The 20,422-nt window shown below is 41.0% G+C and overlaps 2 protein-coding genes across 10 annotated transcripts; both read left to right on the top strand.

The window, feature by feature from the left end:
• Window positions 1–954: 954 nt before the first annotated feature.
• LOC124997946 (butyrophilin-like protein 2) lies at window positions 955–12,604 on the top strand. Of its 3 annotated transcripts, XM_047572011.1 has the most exons (6): window positions 955–1,163; window positions 2,326–2,658; window positions 3,196–3,474; window positions 3,568–3,705; window positions 3,861–3,942; window positions 12,561–12,604. In XM_047572011.1, the coding sequence occupies exons 1-5, from the start codon at window positions 1,073–1,075 to the stop codon at window positions 3,929–3,931; spliced, it is 912 nt and encodes a 303-aa protein (XP_047427967.1). In that variant the 5' UTR covers window positions 955–1,072; the 3' UTR covers window positions 3,932–3,942; window positions 12,561–12,604. The 3 variants fall into 3 exon arrangements, with proteins under 3 accessions (XP_047427967.1, XP_047427969.1, XP_047427968.1); XM_047572013.1 differs by lacking the exon at window positions 12,561–12,604 and having other exon boundaries at window positions 3,202–3,474; window positions 3,861–4,172; XM_047572012.1 differs by lacking the exon at window positions 12,561–12,604 and having other exon boundaries at window positions 956–1,163; window positions 3,864–4,170.
• LOC124997943 (butyrophilin-like protein 2) lies at window positions 9,903–19,733 on the top strand. 7 transcript variants are annotated; one of them, XM_047572006.1, is made up of 5 exons: window positions 9,903–10,047; window positions 10,944–11,276; window positions 11,820–12,092; window positions 12,186–12,323; window positions 12,479–12,604. In XM_047572006.1, exons 1-5 carry the CDS (start codon window positions 9,915–9,917, stop codon window positions 12,547–12,549), a joined length of 948 nt encoding a protein of 315 aa, XP_047427962.1. In that variant the 5' UTR covers window positions 9,903–9,914; the 3' UTR covers window positions 12,550–12,604. The 7 variants fall into 7 exon arrangements, with proteins under 7 accessions (XP_047427962.1, XP_047427957.1, XP_047427959.1 ...); XM_047572001.1 differs by having other exon boundaries at window positions 11,814–12,092; XM_047572003.1 differs by having other exon boundaries at window positions 9,904–10,047; window positions 11,814–12,092; window positions 12,482–12,604.
• Window positions 19,734–20,422: the final 689 nt, after the last annotated feature.

Genomic DNA, 20,422 nt, shown 5'->3' with positions numbered 1-20,422 from the left:
CTCTCTCTCTCTCGTCTATTAAACACAAACCACACTAACTATCAATGAACAAAGCTGCAAACTCAAAGCAAACAAAAGAGAAGAACAGGGAAAAAAAAAAATTGCAAAAGTTTGGCCGATCGTCTCAAAGGCAATAGACAAAAACCCACCCTCACCTAAGAAGTCCAAGTCGGGGCTGAACTTACTAAAATGACCGTAATCACTGCATTTATAGGGTTTGTGGATTTTCAGAGTATATAGTATTAGGAAGAGATTAAAAAAAAAAGGTAACAAGAGTGAAGGCAGAGCAACCAGCAGCCATGAAGCGCGCTGTTACAACACTAGCCCTGCAAGCAGCTATGGCGGCAGCGACAGCCTGCAGACAGAAATCCCACACACACCAGCCCAACACTGAACCTACAGCGCCTACTGACCAGGTTCCAGTGGCTCACAGAGCTGCACACCAGCCACACGCCTCAGGAGACGTGAGAGACCGACACACTGTACAGCGGACTATACACACACCTGTCTGCATTAGCAATAGACAAAAAAAAAACATCCTCCCTGTCTCTGCCTGTTTATTAGCTCTCTCTGCAATCCCCCTCTCGCGCTGGCTCAGACAGTCAACGGTGGGGACCAACCACGGTCTTATTGTTAAGGACGTATCTAGGAATAATCTGGGAAGTTTGCTATGTGTGAAAAACTCCTTTTGAGAAAACGGCCTTTAAAGTTTTGCATTGAAAAATCATGTCTGTGTTTATTAGAAGCCACTATGAACTAAAATCAAATCTACTCAAATTCTTGAAAGACGTGTCATATAATCATCACTTTTTGCCACTTTGAAAACTGCTGCCCGAACACACGGTCGCGGTTTCTTCCTTCCTCAAACAAGGAGAGAGAAACCACACCACGTGACGTAACACCACTGGGCTACAACAGAATCGAGAAACGCGCATCATCGAAGCGCTCGGAGTCGGAGCCAAATCGGAGTCGCAGCAGTCATCGTTAGGAACCACGCACGGACAACTACTATTGAAGCACTGTTCTGCAGACAGTTCTTCGCTATTTTCTTTTTTGTTTCCTCGTTTCCATCATGGGTTTTATAGTGAAGTTTATAACGTGGTTTCTGACTCTGATCTTCTTTCTGACGGTACGAGCTGAACATGACAATAATGCTGTTCAAGGTAAGACAACGAGACGTTCATTCATATGTGTCCGCAGAGTGTTTGTATGTGTTGTGTGTTTGCTATCGAGACGTGTTTACTGCTCTACTGATATAATATCTGGACATTTAAAGAGACTGAGATTGGTCAAACTAGAGTCTCCTTCACAGCTCACTCCGTCTGTCCTGGTTTCTCTCTGTCTCTCTGTCCACATCTGTCTCCTTGTCTCTCTCTTTTATGAGCCACTTCTGAACTAAACATCTGCAGATCTACAGTCAAAGCTTTTATTTCCATTAGAAACCGACAGTATCCAGCGACTGTCCTTTCTGTGGACAAACGGGGACTGTCTTTCACTGCTTTTTTGACTGCAAGAGACTCTGAGACATTTTAAACATTTCACAACTCTTTATTTTATTATTATTCTAATTTTTTATAATTGTTTTAATGTGAAATGGTCAATAACTGCCTTCATTTTAGTAGCGAAGCCTCTAAGTGGGAACTTTTAAACTTTTTCATCGGGACCAAACTTCAGCGCCACAGTAACGAAACGCATTGGTTTTTATAAACTGCAGGAGGGGGAGGGGGGCCTTTAAAGCTGCCACTTTGTCGCCCCCTGTTTCCTGTCGGTTTCTGTGGTTCTCTCTCCCTTCCTGCTGTGTTTTTGTGAGGATGTTGATTATGATATTTCCGGATTACATTATAAGGTGTGAGTCTGTGTGCAGGTTGTTTTTTACTCGATCCTTTTAGAATTTTCTGTACCAAGTTTTTTCTGTTTTTTTAAGTGACTGCTTTGAACAGTCAAATGTCATATATGTGAGATTGACTATATTTTGAAACTCCATGACTGCCTTCAAACAACCAATATGCCTGAAACCACTGGTTTATCAGGCTGTGTTGGTATGTGTGTTAATTCTTTACAAGGAAAACACGACTGCTTCTTATCAACTATAAAAACTTTGATATAGAACATAATTCATCTGTGTGGCCCTCTACGGCAAATTCCCAGAGGCTAAAGAAAACTATATAGAACTGCTGTAACTACACTAATTATACTGTACTGTACTATAAGGACAGCCATCCCATTGGTGACGTTTCAGAAGTTGTTCAAATAACATGTAAATGTGTCTGTCTGTTTATTACCAATTAAAAGTTGATGTTGTTAAAAATCTGTTTTGTCTTCCAGGGTCAGAGGTCATCACAGTATCTGAAGGTGGTGACGTCATCTTACCGTGTTCCCTCAGCACCAAGGAGAGTGTTAAGCGAAAACTCTTTGTCTGGAGGAAAGATGGACAGAAGAAGAATGTGTTCATCTACGATGCTGGTCTTCATCACGGTAACGGCCTCTCAGGTCAAGATGATCAGTTCAGAGGAAGAGTCTCACATTTTCCTGAACAGATGAGGTTTGGTAACGCCTCCATCAGGATTATTAACACAACGACCACAGACACTGGAGACTACACCTGTGACTTTCCACAACGTAATGGAGGACTGACATTCAACATGACACTTGTTGTTGGTGAGTAATTATGTTTAATTCCTAATAATGTAAATTCTCACATAATAAATTCATATTATCATCAGTAAAGTTCAACAGACACTTTGCTCTGAGTTGATCTTTGATTTAGTTTCTATCGTCATAAATACACAATGAATACTCAGACATATTAACCTACATCTACAGGTCTCTATGTCAGAGACAGAAATGTTGATGTGTACATCTGTAGCGTTGATCATCATTCAAACAGAAACAGGACGACGTCTGAATTTATTCAGGAGAAAGTTTTCTATCAAACTTAGTGACTAACATAACATAAGCAGGAAATTATTCCTGAATGAAGAAACAACCTCCTCCCCAACACAACTGAGATAATAAGACATGAACACACCATCATTCTTTACTCCGGATAAATGAACCTGAGACCAGTTGATGAGATGTTTTTCTGTCTCAAATGTTTCACTGTATTTACAGACAAACCTTCAGACATCAGACCACAAACAGAGTCCAAAATGACATTTCAAGTCTCCATGTTTGTTGTGTTTCCTCTGTTCTCAGGTTCAGTTCCCAAACCCATCGTCACGATGTCTAAGGTGACAGATTCTGGGGTCCAGCTGAAGTGTGAGGTTCAAGGAGCTTTTCCAAAGCCAGAGCTACGGTGGCAGAACTGTGATGGAAACATCCTTGATGCTGAGGAGGCTGAGATCTCAGAGAGAGACGGTCGCTACCACATCACCCTCCAAACTACTGTGACCTCCACCACAACCACCTGCTTCCAGTGTGTGGTCCAACAGAAGGACCTGAACCATGAGACTGGTTCTACCATCACTGTGCCTGGTGAGACTCCCTCTAGTCTTTAATCATTAGACATGTGCAGCTTTAATCAGCCTGTTCAACCTTTATATTCTCATGTTGTCTGATGTCTTTCAGAGAAACTGTTTGTGGACCCGTGTGGAAAAGTGACCATTGAAGGGTTGATGGCTGGAATAGTGGTGGGAGCTGGACTTCTGGTTCTGGTTCTGGTTCTGCTTGTGTTCTTTCAGTTCATCACAGTACGTCGTGTTAGAGGTGAGTTAAATGTTAAATGGTTTAGGACACGTTGGGAAATGTGAATAATAACAGGACCCAGAAAGAGGTTAGCTTAGCTTAGCATAAACACAGGAAGTCAGGTGAATTTCTCATGCTAAAGCTATGCTAACCTCCTCAATTTGTTTTCTCATCTGCAGGAACTCAGAAGACAGACGGTGACAATGAGACCAATGAGCCCCTCAAGTCTGAACATATCACAGTATGATTCACTACAACATCATGTTTTCATTGATCTTCAGCTTCACTACGATCAGAATCACTGTCACTGTGTGACTGAGCTGAATCTTCCTGTAAACACTTGACCACAATCAGCTTTAATTAACTGCACTTTACCTTTAATGCTGCTATGTGTTATGTTACTGTATTAAGCAATAATGAATAAAGGACAGTTTTTGTGTATATTGATGCCAAATCAGTGTTTGAAAGGAAGCACTGAAACCTGAAGCACTTCAGACCTGTATTGTATTGTAGTTTAATTTAACACAAATTAATTACTGGGTGGGGTTTTCAAGTTTTAGTTGTTGGTTTTTGGGGGGGAGTTGGGTTTTTTTTTTTTTTTTGTTATTTTTTTGTTTTCTTTTTTCTCCTGCCGGCGTCTAAGACGCCATGGTAAATGGAGAGTTTTCCAAGCTCACGCGGAAGCATGGCATTAAAATCTCTGCCAGCTTCCCGTGCAGCGTGGAAGACATTGCACTGGTGGTGGGGGAGAAGGTCGGACACGGCAGCGTAAAGTCGGCCGCAAGAATGAATGGTGCCGTGGTCATTTTCCTGGACCAGGTGGACAAGGTGAACCGCGTCATCGAGACCGGCATCACGGTGAACGGTATGTATGTATCAGTGCTGCCGTTAACGCAGCCTGCAACCAAAGTGATTCTATCAAATGTCCCTCCGTTCATAACCGATGAGTTTCTCAGTAGAGAACTGTCCAGACACGGGAAAGTGGTTTCCCCGATCAAGAAGATCCTGTCTGGATGCAAGTCTCAGTTACTGAAACATGTAGTGTCTCACAGGAGACAGCTGTATATGATACTTAACAACCGGGACGAGGAGCTCAATCTCGTTTTCCGTGTCAAGGTAGATGATTATGACTACGTGATATTCGCAACCTCATCGGTTATGAAGTGCTTTGGTTGTGGTGAGGAGGGACACACCGTGAGGGCCTGTCCGGGGCGGGGTGATCCGAGTCCGCCTGGTCCTGGTCCTCCACGCAGCCGCCGCGTCAGGGAGCTACCGTGTCTGGCCCGGTTCTAGGGGGGTCAGACACTATTACACACAATGTAAGCGGTGAAGATGAGGGGGTGAGGTGGTGGTAGGGGAAAATAAAGGGGGTGCTGAGGCGGGGGAAGAAACTGGTGTGTGTGAGGAACAGATAGACAAGACAGGTGAAGTTAGTGGGACACAGGAGGGAAAAACAGGTGAGGAAGGGGAATTGCAGGCAGATGAGGAGGAACTGTACACTGCAGAAAAGATTAAATGCTTTCTCCAACAGACAAAAAACCAACATGGTGTCAAAGTAGAAGAGTTTTTCCCTGATTTATCATTGTTTTATACGTCTGCCAGACTCCACATGAGCCAAAGAGGAGAGTCTGGCATCACAGACCAGGAGTTTTTTTAGACTAAAGAAACTTGTGTTGAAAGTGAAAAAACAAATGAACAGTGATGATTTAAAAAACTCCAATGTGTATTTTAACTAATTTATTGATTTTAAAAGTTGCTCTTCTTCTTTCTTTTAACATGGATAGTTTTAGAATGGGCAGTTTAAATGTTAATGGAGCAAGAGAGGTGAAAAAAAGAGCCCTTATTTATGAAATTGCCAGAATGAAATGCATCGATGTCATGTTTCTACAAGAAACGCATAGTGACTCTGGTAATGAAGCAGACTGAAGGAGAGAGTGGGAAGGGGAAGCCATTTTAAGTCACAGCAGCACTCTGATTGGAGGAGTGGGCTTCCTCTTCTCCAGGAGATTCTCTCCAATCTCACTGGAGGTCGAGCACCTAATCGAGGGGAGGTTACTTTTAACTAAAGCTCGGTTTGAACATTTTACTGCTGTTTCTATCAACCTATACGCTCCAACCAACGGTGCAGAGAGGAAGCTGTTTTTACAAAAAGTAAATGATGTTTTAAATAGCGTTTCCTCGGAGGATTTCTTATTCGTGGGTGGGGATTTTAACTGTACTGAAAATGCGTTTTTAGATCGTAACCATGCAGAGCCTCATCCAGCATCCCAGCATGCTTTGAGGCAGCTGGTCCACTCTCATGGCCTGGTGGACGTGTGGAGGAGGATGCACGCAGACAGCAGACAGTACACATGGTCCCACCTCAGAGAGAGTAGGATCTCCTCAGCCAGACTTGACCGTATTTATTGTTTTAAACATCATTTTAATACTTTTAAGTTGTGTAGAATTGTACCCACGGGATTCTCGGATCATTCCCTGATTTTTTTGTCATGTTTTTATTAGGAACATTTTACCGAAAAGTGCATATTGGCATTTTAATTCAGTTTTAACACTTGATAAAAAGTTCAGGGAGGCTTTTATTTCTTTTTGGCATGTTTTTAGACAGAGGAAAGCTGATTTTAGTAGTCTTAGGCAGTGGTGGGACCATGGCAAGACTGAGATTAAACTTCTCTGTCAGCAGCACACCCTCAACGTTACCCGAGACATCACCAGATCTGTGAAAGACCTGGAGAGTGATATCGTGGAACTAGAGACAATGAGTGAGTCCACAGGAGAACGAGGATATATTAAAATCCTCAAAGAGAAAAAAATGGCTTTAGCCGACCTGCTGGACAGTAAAGTACAAGGTGCACTGGTCAGGTCCCGATTCCAGAACATCACTGAAATGGATGCTCCCTCTAGCTACTTCTTTAGTCTAGAAAAGAAAAACGGACAGAGGAAGGTAATCCACTCGTTGCTAGCAGACACAGGGCAGGAGCTCACTGAACCAAGCCAGATAAGAAGGCGAGCGGTAGAGTTTTACTCCTCTCTCTATACTTCTGAGTATGAGGAGGAAGTCGCACTGTCTGAGGAATTCTGCAATGGACTGCCTCAGGTCTCCACGGACACCAAATTCCCACCCTGAAGAGCCGCTGCAGATGCAGGCGCTTCAAGCCGCCCTGCAAAGCATGCAGGGACGGAGAGCTGCCGGCATAGACGGCCTAACTGTGGAGTTTTTTAAAGCCTTCTGGGACATCCTCAAAACGGACATGTTAGAGGTGTTTAATGAAAGTCTGGCCTCTGGTTCCATGCCAGTGTCCTGCCGCAGGGCTGTCCTCACGCTCCTGCCCAAGAAAGGAAACCTACAGGACATAAAAAACTGGCGCCCTGTGTCTCTGCTATGTGTGGATTACAAGATTCTGTCCAAGGCCTTGGCCAACAGGCTAAGAGGGGCTATGGAGCAGATAATCCATCGGGATCAGACCTATTGTGTACCCGGCAGGTCCATGGTAGACAATGTCTACCTAATTCGAGATGTTTTGGAGCTCTCCAGCTCATTGGCTATAGACACTGGTCTGATTTCCCTAGATCAGGAAAAGGCTTTAGACCGCGTTGAACATGGCTTCCTCTGGAGGGTGTTGGAGAAGTTCGGGTTCAGCACAGGGTTCATAGCTAAGATCAAAGTGTTGTACAGTGAGGTTGAGAGTGTGCTGAAGTGAAATGGTGATCTGTGTGCTCCTTTTAGAGTGTGTAGAGGGGTCCGACAAGGGTGCGCTCTGTCGGGGATGCTCTATGCACTCTCCCTAGAACCCCTCCTGTGCAAAATACGTTCCTGCATGCAAGGACTGGTTTTACCTGGTTTTAAGGGAAACATTATTTTATCAGCTTATGCGGATGATGTGGTGGTTTTTATCAGAAGCCAGAGGGATGCAGACAGGCTAACAAACATTGTTAATAAGTTTAATATTGTGTCGGCAGCGAGGGTAAACTGGATGAAAAGTGAAGCCCTTGCTGTCGGCAAGTGGCATGGTGGTCTCCCAGTTCTTCCCCAGAAACTAGTTTGGAAAAGAGATGATTTTAAATACCTGGGAGTTTTTCTGGGGAATGAAAACGTGGTCCAGAAGAACTGGGAGAACGTTACAGAAAAGATTGAAGGAAAACTTGAAAAATGGAAATGGCTGCTCCCTCAAATGTCTTTTAGAGGTAGGGTCCTGGTTTTAAACAACCTTGTGGCATCCCAACTCTGGCACATGTATAGATCCCCCATCAGACTTACTACAAAAACTACAACGAAAAATAGTAGATTTTTTCTGGGACGGTCTCCATTGGGTGCCACAGGGGGTGTTGTTTTTAACCAGAGAGGAGGGGGGACAGGGCCTCATCCACCTGGCCAGCCGAACTGCTACATTTAGATTGCAGTTTATACAAAGGTATTTAACAGGTCCGACAGATCTAGTTTGGAGGGATGTGGCCAGCTGCATTCTCAGATGTGCAAATAATTTGGGACTGGATGCTGCTCTGTTTTTAACTGATTTAAAAATTTTAAAGTTAAGTGAGTTGCCTCCGTTTTATCAGGGTGTTTTTAAATCCTGGATCCTTTTTAATCAAAAAAGGTGCCAAAAGTCTGACTCTCTGCACTGGTTGTTGAAGGAGCCACTGATAAACAGAGCCAGGCTGGATGTCAGCAGCAGCGTCACACCCGGCCTGATGGTGGCGCTGTGCAGGACCAGGACCCTGTGCCTGCAGCAGCTGGTAGATGCGGTGGGGCCGGCGCTGAACGATGCTGTGGCCCTGGGGTCTCTGCTGGGATTACGCTCAATCCGAGTTGCTAAAACGTTTTTCGAGCTCTGGAGGCAAAGGCTCTCTGGAAGAGAAAGGAGCCTCCTGATGGACCATAACCAAGGAAAGGCGATCCCGGACTCCACAGACCCGTTTCCAGAAATCTATCTGACCCCAGGACTTACCGCCATCAATGAAAGTAAACTGACGTTACACCGAGCTGACTCAAAAACTTTTTACTCCAATTGTGTCAAGTGTATCAACAGGAATGGACTGAGCAACAGACCAGCCACAGTGTGGAGTAAAAGACTAGCTGGGGAAACTGGACCCGGCCCACAGTGGAATGTTTTGTACAAACCTCCCCTTAAAAAACGGACTGCCGACCTCCAGTGGAGGATTTTACATGGTGCCATTGCCTCCAACGCTTTTATTTCTGTTCTTAATTCTGCTGTTAGTTACAAGTGTCCTTTTTGCCACGTACGTGAGACTACCTACCATGTTTTTATTGAGTGTAAGAGACTCACAGAGTTCTTCACTCTTTTAACATTGTTTTTTAGTCATTTTGGTGTAGTTTTCTCCGAGAAGGTTTTTATCATGGGTGCTGGCTATAAAAAGACAAACAGAGAAAAGTGGCTGCTGCTAAACTTTCTGTCAGGAGAAGCAAAAATGGCAATTTACGGACAGGAAGCCAGGTCAGTCTGGCTCTGTAACATCAGGGCCAGACTGTGGCTCGAATATAGATTTTATAAACACATTGGAGATTTGGATACTTTTAAGCAGCGCTGGTGCTATAAAAACATAATTTGTTCAGTAAATGAAAATGAATTGAAGTTTACACAAGTTTTCACTGGATCATTTATTTTTTTTTAATATGCAAAATAACACCTTGTAAATATCGTTCTTGTAACACCACTGTAAATATGCTAAGAATGTAAATAAAGTGTATTTTTAAAAATCAAAAATCTCTCTCTCCCTCTCTCTCTCTCTCTCTCTCTCTCTCGCGCTCGCTCACGGACGGACAACTTCTATTGAAGCACTGTTCCACAGACAGTTCTTCGCTATCTTCTTTATGTTTCCTCATTTCCATCGTGTGTTCTACAGTGAAGTTCTTCATTCCGCCTGAACTTGTTTCACAGTTGGACTGGATTCCTGAATTTAAAAACACATGTACAGTGTGCGAGCGTAACAATCCTCGAACTCCTACTTTCCTCACGACACTGAGCGCTGAACGCACCACCCACCAACAAACGCATGGCAGGAACCAGCTGTCAAGCAGCTCATTTGCATCTCATTTGCATCTCATTTCGCATACTGCAGCTTTAATCCAATCACAAGTGTGTATCTATGCTGCGTAGCTGTGAGGGACGGAGGGACGTCCCATCGACTCGCCGGCTTGTGTGTTTTTTAGAGACGTCAGAGGGATCGCTACACCAGCGCGTAACGTTCCCAGTTTTCAATATTAGAAGCGACACATGCTTCACTTTGCGCATTCGTCTTCTTTTTTTTTTATCATGGATTCTGCAGTGAAGTTCTTCATGACGTGGTTTCTGACTCTGATCTTATTTCTGATTGTGGCAGCTGAACATGACAATAATGATGTTCAAGGTAAGACAACGAGACGTTCATTCAGATGTGTCCGCACAGTGTTTGTATGTGTTGTGTGTTTGCTATCGAGACGTGTTTACTGCTCTACTGATATAATATCTGGACATTTAAAGAGACGGAGATTGGTCAAACTAGAGTCTCCTTCACAGCTCACTCCGTCTGTCCTGGTCCCCTTCTCTCTGTCTCTCTGTCCACATCTGTCTCCTTGTCTCCCTCTTTTATGAGCCACTTCTGAACTAAAGATCTACAGTCAAAGCTTTTATTTCCATTATAAACCCGATAGTATCCAGCGACTGTCCTTTCTGTGGACAAACGGGGACTGTCTTTCACTGCTTTTTTGACTGCGACAGACTCTGAGACATTTTTAACATTTTAAAAATGTTTCTTGTTTTGATGTGAAATGGTCAATAAGTGCCTTCATTTTAAGTGGGAACTTTTAAACTTTTTTATCGGGACGAAAGTTCAGGCCCCAGTAACGAAACGCATTGATTTTGATAAACTGCATGAGGAGGGGGTGAGCTCAACGCAACCTCCTCACCGCACACCACTGCTCAGCCGCCGCGACTGTTACGTGACTGTCAGCAATGAGCGCTGTTTGTGTGATTGTTCATCATTCAGCTTCTGTTTGTGGTTCTCTCTCACTTCCTGCTGTGTTTTTGTGAGGATGTTGATTATGATATTTCTGGATTACATTATAAGGTGTGAGTCTGTGTGCAGGTTGTTTTTTACAGGATCCTTTTAGAATTTTCTGTACCATGTCTTTTCTATTTTTTTTTTTTCTAATGTTTTATCATTTTTTCTGAAGCTTTGTGAAAGTGTTTCACAGTTTGTGTTTGCACCTCCCAGCCTCCGTATAATTAAAAGTTGATGTTGTTAAAATCTGTTTTGTCTTCCAGGGTCAGAGGTCATCAGAGTATCTGAAGGTGGTGACGTCATTTTACCGTGTTCCCTCAGCACCAAGGAGAGTGTTGTACAAAAATTCATTGTCTGGAGGAAAGATGGACAGAAGAAGAATGTGTTCATCTACGATGCTGGTCTTCATCACGGTAACGGCCTCTCAGGTCAAGATGATCAGTTCAGAGGAAGAGTCTCACATTTTCCTGAACAGATGAGGTTTGGTAACGCCTCCATCAGGATTATTAACACAACGACCACAGACACTGGAGACTACACCTGTGACTTTCCACAACGTAATGGAGGACTGACATTCAACATGACACTTGTTGTTGGTGAGTAATTATGTTTAATTCCTAATAATGTAAATTCTCACATAATAAATTCATATTATCATCAGTAAAGTTCAACAGACACTTTGCTCTGAGTTGATCTTTGATTTAGTTTCTATCGTCATAAATACACAATGAATACTCAGACATATTAACCTACATCTACAGGTCTCTATGTCAGAGACAGAAATGTTGATGTGTACATCTGTAGCGTTGATCATCATTCAAACAGAAACAGGACGACGTCTGAATTTATTCAGGAGAAAGTTTTCTATCAAACTTAGTGACTAACATAACATAAGCAGGAAATTATTCCTGAATGAAGAAACAACCTCCTCCCCAACACAACTGAGATAATAAGACATGAACACACCATCATTCTTTACTCCGGATAAATGAACCTGAGACCAGTTGATGAGATGTTTTTCTGTCTCAAATGTTTCACTGTATTTACAGACAAACCTTCAGACATCAGACCACAAACAGAGTCCAAAATGACATTTCAAGTCTCCATGTTTGTTGTGTTTCCTCTGTTCTCAGGTTCAGTTCCCAAACCCATCGTCACGATGTCTAAGGTGACAGATTCTGGGGTCCAGCTGAAGTGTGAGGTTCAAGGAGCTTTTCCAAAGCCAGAGCTACGGTGGCAGAACTGTGATGGAAACATCCTTGATGCTGAGGAGGCTGAGATCTCAGAGAGAGACGGTCGCTACCACATCACCCTCCAAACTACTGTGACCTCCACCACAACCACCTGCTTCCAGTGTGTGGTCCAACAGAAGGACCTGAACCATGAGACTGGTTCTACCATCACTGTGCCTGGTGAGACTCCCTCTAGTCTTTAATCATTAGACATGTGCAGCTTTAATCAGCCTGTTCAACCTTTATATTCTCATGTTGTCTAATGTCTTTCAGAGAAACTGTTTGTGGACCCGTGTGGAAAAGTGACCATTGAAGGGTTGATGACTGGAATAGTGGTGGGAGCTGGACTTCTGGTTCTGGTTCTGGTTCTGCTTGTGTTCTTTCAGTTCATCACAGTACGTCGTGTTAGAGGTGAGTTAAATGTTAAATGGTTTAGGACACGTTGGGAAATGTGAATAATAACAGGACCCAGAAAGAGGTTAGCTTAGCTTAGCATAAACACAGGAAGTCAGGTGAATTTCTCATGCTAAAGCTATGCTAACCTCCTCAATGTGTTTTCTCATCTGCAGGAACTCAGAAGACAGACGGTGACAATGAGACCAATGAGCCCCTCAAGTCTGAACATATCACAGTATGATTCACTGCAACATCATGTTTTCTCTGATCTTCAGCTTCACTACGATCATGTGAATGTGTTTTTGTTTTCACATTTCATCATATTTCACCTTTGTTGAACATATTGTTAATATTCCAATACATTAGCAATATGTTTTCATCGTTCAAAGGTCATTACAAAGCTGATCACTGTAACTGAGCTGAATCTTCCTGTAAACACTTGACAACAATCAGCTTTAATTAACTGCACTTTACCTTTACTACTGCTGTGTGTTATGGTACTGTATTAAGCAATAATGAAGAAAGGACATAGTTTTATTATTTTTGAGATATTACCCATAGAATAGTCCTCCGTTCTGCTGCTTTATATTTAATTTTTCTTTTAATTGTTTTATGCTGGAGTATATGCTAAGTCCGTAAAGCTACTGAACAAAGAAAAAACAACCTGTGTCATATAATTTTTGCAAGGAGATGATATGTACTGTATATGCCACACTTGAAACAATCCTGCACTCCTTTTTGTAAGTTTGGTACGTGTTAAGCTCAGAACATGCAAAAAAAAATTATTTGAGAAAACAGCCTTTAAAATTGTAAAATTATGTATATTTTTATTGGAAACCGTAGTGTCTCGCCTTAAATAAAACATATTTTGCATAAGACATGACCTTTCAGACGGGTGATTGGTATTCCAGACAAATAACAGTTCATCATGGATGGCTAGTGTTGGTCAGAGGCCTTTGTTTGATAATGCTCATTGTTGTTTATCCATGATTTCAAATAAGAGTTCTCCAGTGGCTTTTTAGTGCGAACCATTGGCCCATAAGCTGGTACAAAAGTAACTGCTTGAGTACTGGCTAAAGCCCAAATTACAAAAAATAACGTGATGAGTTGAAATCATTTACGTGAGTTTTTTTTCTTCTTCCAGCAACTAAAGTTGAACTAAGAAAATAAATAAATAAATACAAATTAAAATATAAAAGAAAATAAAAAAATAAGGCACATACATAAACATTATACAAAGGGAATTTTTAGAATTCAAATGTTAGCAATAAATTATACAATTTTCTCACATGGATATTTTCAATCTTTTTTAAACATTGTTGAAACAAAAATCTCAGCTTTCAAAGCTGACGACTAGTATATAAGTAGGTGATAATATAATACTTATCATTATAATGATTATAATCAAGTTATTAATCAAGAATTGATTCTTTATAGTGGGAAACACAGCAAATTTAACACTTTATCATGGCAAGCTTTCCATGAAGTTTGAATTTTTCCAGTCATAAAATAAAAACATAAATAAAATTTTTCCACATCTAGTTTAAATCTCTTTCTAATAAATTCCCTTTTTTTTGTATTGTAATATGTTAGAGAGGAAGTTGTTGTACAATGTTTGTTTGTAGAATTAAAAATAAAAATAAAAATAAAAATAAAAATACTTCATCTTAATTCTTCCGGGTTCGTTCATCATGACGTCAAACTTCCTCTTCCAAGATGGCGGCAGCTATGGACGTTGATACACCGAGCGGCACCAACAGCGGCGCTAGTAAGAAACGGTTTGAAGTAAAAAAGGTACGGATCTATAAAATAATAAAGTAACCATGTACAACACGCTCCGTAATCAAACTGTCTAGTCTGTCGGCTGTTCTTAAATGTCAGCTAACTGGCCGCTAGCTTCTTAGCCGCCTGTCTTTAGCATGCTAACGCTACTGCTAACGCTCAGCTACGTTTGTTATTTGGGAATGAATTAGCACTTTTGTTTTGGACGCCGATATAAATAAACAACAACACGGAGTGTACGTCCACTATTTATTCAAAAACCGAGACGAAGTAAATAAAAACAGAAAAGGCTAAGATAACATTTAACATTTACCTGACATTTAGTAGGTAGGATGACTACTTAACTAAGCTAAGCTAAGCTAAGCTAATTCTCGAGATACGTTTTGTTATTGTTCTCAGTCATCCAGGTCATGGTATTCCAAAAAAGCGTTGAATAAGGTCAGCTGGACTTGTAGAATTTCTTGAAGACGTTTCGCCACTCATCCGAGTGGCTTCTTCAGTTCTTATAAACTAGTGGGAAATTGAGGTTTAAATAGGAAAAACTCTGTTTTTTGGTATCCTCAAAGGACACTCCTTTGAGGATACCAACGTCAAAGTCCTGGCCAGAGAGGACAGATGGTTTGAGAGAGGAGTTAAGGAAGCCATCTATGTGAAAGTGGAGAAACCTTCTCTAAACTGAGGAGGTGGACTGAGATTTAATTCACCATCTATTTATATTCAGTTCTGACTTCTGTCCCCAAGAAGTTTCAACAACATTCACACCTTGAGCCTCCAGGCTCCCACCAACAACAGCCTCGTTAGAGCTCCATTCACTGGGTGAGTAGCCCAGACACACAGCCCCCCTTTCAGAGACAGCTAAGAACCAGCCATTAAGGAAATAGTGACCCCAGTATCTGGTCTAGCAAGTTTCTGGTGGGTGGTACCCACAGAGTTTTCCCACTAGTTTATCAGAACTGAAGAAGCTGCTCAGATGAGTGGAGAAACGTCTTCAAGAAAATTCTGCATGTCCAGTTGCCTTTAATCAAAACCTTTTGGATTAACATGACCTGGAATAACCCAACCTCCCTCTCTCTACCTGCTTATGGCTTTTTGGCCTCACTCTGTTTGGCGTTTGCTCTTAAAGACTGCTCTCTTCTCTCATCTATTAAACACAAATCACACTAACTATCTACAAACAAAGCTGCAAACTCAAAGCAAACAAAAGAGGAAGAGGAAAACAGGAAGAAAAAAAAAAAAAACACGCAAAAGTTTGGCCGATCGTCTCAAAGGCATTAGACAAAAACCCACCCTCACCTAACAAGTCCAAGTCGGGGCTGAACTTACTAAAATGACCGTAATCACTGCATTTATAGGGTTTGTGAATGTTCAGAGCGGCCGTATTACCACTACTAATCGTAGGACACGAGGCAAGTATATAGTAAGAGATTAAAAAAAAAAAGGTAACAAGAGTGAAGGCAGGTTCCAGTGGCTCACAGAGCTGCACACCAGCAACACGCCTCAGGAGACGTGAGAGACCGACACACTGTACAGCGGACTATACACACCTGTCTGCATTAGCAATAGACAAAAAAAAAAACATCCTCCTTGTCTCTCCCTCTCCCCCTGGCTCTCAGACAGTCAACGGTGGGGACCAATCACGGTCTTATTGTTAAGAATGTACCTAGGAATAATCTGGGAAGTTTGCTATGTGTGAAAAACTCCTTCTGAGAAAACGGCCTTTAAAGTTTTACATTGAAAAATCATGTCTGTGTTTATTAGAAACCACTATGAACTAAAACCAAATTTACTCAAATTCTTGAGAGACATGTCATATAATCATCACTTTTTGCCACTTTGAAAGCTGCCACCCCGAACACACGCTCCCCCGTTTCTTCCTCCTCAGAGACATAGAAACACAACCACGTGACGTAACACCCACTGGGGAAACTACTAGCGAAGAACTGTTTGGTTGATTCGTGAAGCTAGAGTCAGCTCTCTCCCTCTCGCACTGACTCACAGACAGTCAACGGTCTTATTGTTAAGGACGTATCTAGGAATAATCTGTGAAGTTTGCTATGTGTGAAAAACTCAAACGGCCTTTAAAGTTTTACATTGAAAAATCATGTCTGTGTTTATTAGAAACAATTATGAACTAAAATCAAATCTGCTCAGATTCTTGAAAGACGCGTCATATCACTTTTTGCCAGTTGAAAAGCTGCGCCCCTCAGCTTACTTCCTGTTCAGACACAGAGACCACAATCACGTGATGTTATCCCTACTGGACGAATAAAAGGCTCCGCCCCTCAGCGCAGCTGATAGTCACTGTAGTAAGCGGTGTGAACTACGCAGGGACAACTACTATTGAAGCACTGTTCCGCAGACAGTTCTTCGCTATTTTCTTTTTGTTTCCTCGTTTCCATCATGGGTTTAATAGTGAAGTTTATGCTTAAGTTTCTGACTCTGATGTTTTTTCTGACGGTACAAGCTGAACATGACAATAATATTGTCCAAGGTAAGACAACAAGACGTTCATTCAGATGTGTCCGCAGAGTGTTTGTATGTGTTGTGTGTTTGCTATCGAGACGTGTTTACTGCTCTACTGATATAATATCTGGACATTTAAAGAGACGGAGCTTGGTCAAACTAGAGTCTCCTTCACAGCTCACTCCGTCTGTCATGTCCCCTTCTCTCTCTGTCTCTGTCCCTCTGTCCATATCTGTCTCCCTGTCTCCCTCTTTTATGAGCCACTTCTGAACTAAACATCTGCAGATCTACAGTCAAAGCTTTTATTTCCATTAAAAACCGACAGTATCCAGCGACTGTCCTTTCTGTGGACGGACGGGGACTGTCTTTCACTGCTTTTTTGACTGCGACAGACTCTGAGACATTTTTAACATTTTAGAATTTTTTATTTTATTATCATTATTATTTGTTGTATTGATTTAATGTGAAATGGTCAATAACTGCCTTCATTTTAGGAGCGAAGCCTCTAAGTGGGAACTTTTAAACTTTTTTATCGGGACGAAAGTTCAGGCCCCAGTAACGAGACGCATTGGTTTTTATAAACTGCACAGAGGTGTGCCTTTACTGTAACGTTACTGCAGATTTCTCTGGTGGGTGGTGCTATGAGCGCTGCTTGTGTGGTTATTCGTTATTCAGCTTCCGTTTTGTCGTCTCCTGTCAGGTCATGTGGTTCCCTCTCACTTCCTGCTGTGTTTTTGTGAGGATGTTGACTATGATATTTCTGGATTACATTATAAGGTGTGAGTCTGTGTGCAGGTTGTTTTTTACTCGATCCTTTTAGAATTTTCTGTACCAAGTTTTTTCTGTTTTTTTAAGTGACTGCTTTAAACAGTCAAATGTCATATGTGAGGTAGACTATATTTTGAAACTCCATGACTGCCTTCAAACAACCAATATGCCTGAAACCACTGGTTTACCAGGCTGTGTTGGTATGTGTGTTAATTCTTTACAAGGAAAACTAGACTGCTTCTTACTAACTATAAAACATTTGATATAGAACATAATTCATCCATGTGGCCCTCTACGGCAAATTCCCAGAGGCTAAAGAAAACTATATAGAACTGCTGTAACTACACTAATTATACTGTACTGTACTATAAGGACAGCCATCCCATTGGTGACGTTTCAGAAGTTGTTCAAATAACATGTAAATGTGTCTGTCTGTTTATTACCAATTAAAAGTTGATGTTGTTAAAATCTGTTTTGTCTTCCAGGGTCAGAGGTCATCACAGTATCTGAAGGTGGGGACGTCATCTTACCGTGTTCCCTCAGCACCAAGGAGAGTGTTGTAGAAAAACTCTTTGTCTGGAGGAAAGATGGACAGAAGAAGAATGTGTTCATCTACGATGATGGTCTTCATCACGGTAACGGCTTCTCAGGTCAAGATGATCAGTTCAGAGGAAGAGTCTCACATTTTCCTGAACAGATGAAGTTTGGTAACGTCTCCATCAGGATTATTAACACAACGACCACAGACACTGGAGACTACACCTGTGACTTTCCACAACGTAATGGAGGACGAACATTCAACATTACACTTGTTGTTGGTGAGTAATTATGTTTAATTCCTAATAACATAAATTTTCATATGTTGATGAGATGTTTTTCTGTCTCAAATGTTTGACTGTATTTACAGACAAACCTTCAGACATCAGACCACAAACAGAGTCCAAAATGACATTTCAAGTCTCCATGTTTGTTGTGTTTCCTCTGTTCTCGGGTTCAGTTCCCAAACCCATCGTCACGATGTCTAAGGTGACAGATTCTGGGGTCCAGCTGAAGTGTGAGGTTCAAGGAGCTTTTCCAAAGCCAGAGCTACGGTGGCAGAACTGTGATGGAAACATCCTTGATGCTGAGGAGGCTGAGATCTCAGAGAGAGACGGTCGCTACCACATCACCCTCCAAACTACTGTGACCTCCACCACAACCACCTGCTTCCAGTGTGTGGTCCAACAGAAGGACCTGAACCATGAGACTGGTTCTACCATCACTGTGCCTGGTGAGACTCCCTCTAGTCTTTAATCATTAGACATGTGCAGCTTTAATCAGCCTGTTCAACCTTTATATTCTCATGTTGTCTAATGTCTTTCAGAGAAACTGTTTGTGGACCCGTGTGGAAAAGTGACCATTGAAGGGTTGATGACTGGAATAGTGGTGGGAGCTGGACTTCTGGTTCTGGTTCTGGTTCTGCTTGTGTTCTTTAAGTTCATCACAGTACGTCGTGTTAGAGGTGAGTTAAATGTTAAATGGTTTAGGACACGTTGGGAAATGTGAATAATAACAGGACCCAGAAAGAGGTTAGCTTAGCTTAGCATAAACACAGGAAGTCAGGTGAATTTCTCATGCTAAAGCTATGCTAACCTCCTCAATTTGTTTTCTCATCTGCAGGAACTCAGAAGACAGACGGTGACAATGAGACCAATGAGCCCCTCAAGTCTGAACATATCACAGTATGATTCACTACAACAAACCCTTCAAAATAGTTTCTTTTCTAATGTTTTAAATACAATGGTATATATTGTAAGATCCAAACATAAATCTCAACTTTAAATGAGAATGTTTTTTTCCCCACATTTTTTCAACATATTGCTCATGTTCCAAAACAATGCTGCTGTGTATTATGGTACTGTATTTAGCAATAATGAAGAAAGGACATTTTTTTTATTTGTCCTGATGCAAAACCAGTGTTTGAAATGACCTGGAGCACTTTAGAACTGTAGTTTTATTATTTTTGAGATATTACCCATAGAATACACTGGTATGTCTATATATATATATAGAGAGAGAAAGAGAGAGGGAGAGAATCTCTGTATATTTGTTACATATGGCATAACATTCCATGGTGTCTCTCCGTTCTGCTGCTTTATATTTAAGTTTACTTTTAATTGTTTTATGCTGGAGTATATGCTAAGTCCCTAAAGCTACTGAACAAAGAAAAAACAACCTGTGTCATATAATTTTTGCAAGGAGATGATATGTGAATTGTATATGTAACCACACTTGAAACAATCCTGCACTCCTTTTTGTGTGAAATCTCTATTGATTTTAAGAATTCTTGTAACTATTTAAGACAGAGCTAATATATTCCTGTAAGGCTATGTAATCTCAGAGCGCAAAAAATAAAAACCTCTTTTTCTGAAATAGTCTCCATGTTTTGTTTTTTTTTGTTTTGTTTTTTTTTTCAATTGAAATCCTGAGTAAATGAAGACATAAATACCTGCAGAAGGTAACTATGGATAAATCTGACAGTTTGGTACTTGTTAGGCTCAGAACATGCAAAAAAAAATTAATTTTTTTAGCCCAAATTACAAAAAATAACGTGATGAGTTGAAATCATTTGATAACAGCTTCCCTAGTTCAAAAATCACATCTGTGCCTCTGCTTCCACATGAGTTTCTTTTCTTCCTATAAGGCACATACATAAACATTATACAAAGGGAATTTTTAGAATTCAAATGTTAGCAATAAATTATACAATTTTCTCACATGGACATTTTCAATCTTTTTTAAACATTGTTGAAACAAAAATCTCAGCTTTCAAAGCTGACGACTAGTATATAAGTAGGTGATAATATAATACTTATCATTATAATGATTATAATCAAGTTATTAATCAAGAATTGATTCTTTATAGTGGGAAACACAGCAAATTGAACACTTTATCATGGCAAGCTTTCCATGAAGTTTGAATTTTTCCACAGTCATAAAATAAAAACATAAATAACATTTTTCCACATCCAGTTTAAATCTCTTTTTAATAAATTCCTTTTTTTTTTTAATTCTTTATTTTTATTTTATTTATTTATTTATTTATTTGCCTTGTTCAACTT

The sequence above is a fragment of the Mugil cephalus genome, chromosome 20 (genome assembly GCF_022458985.1).
Source record: "Mugil cephalus isolate CIBA_MC_2020 chromosome 20, CIBA_Mcephalus_1.1, whole genome shotgun sequence".
Classification (NCBI taxonomy): domain Eukaryota; kingdom Metazoa; phylum Chordata; class Actinopteri; order Mugiliformes; family Mugilidae; genus Mugil; species Mugil cephalus.
This window is presented reverse-complemented; position numbering and strand designations above follow the sequence as displayed.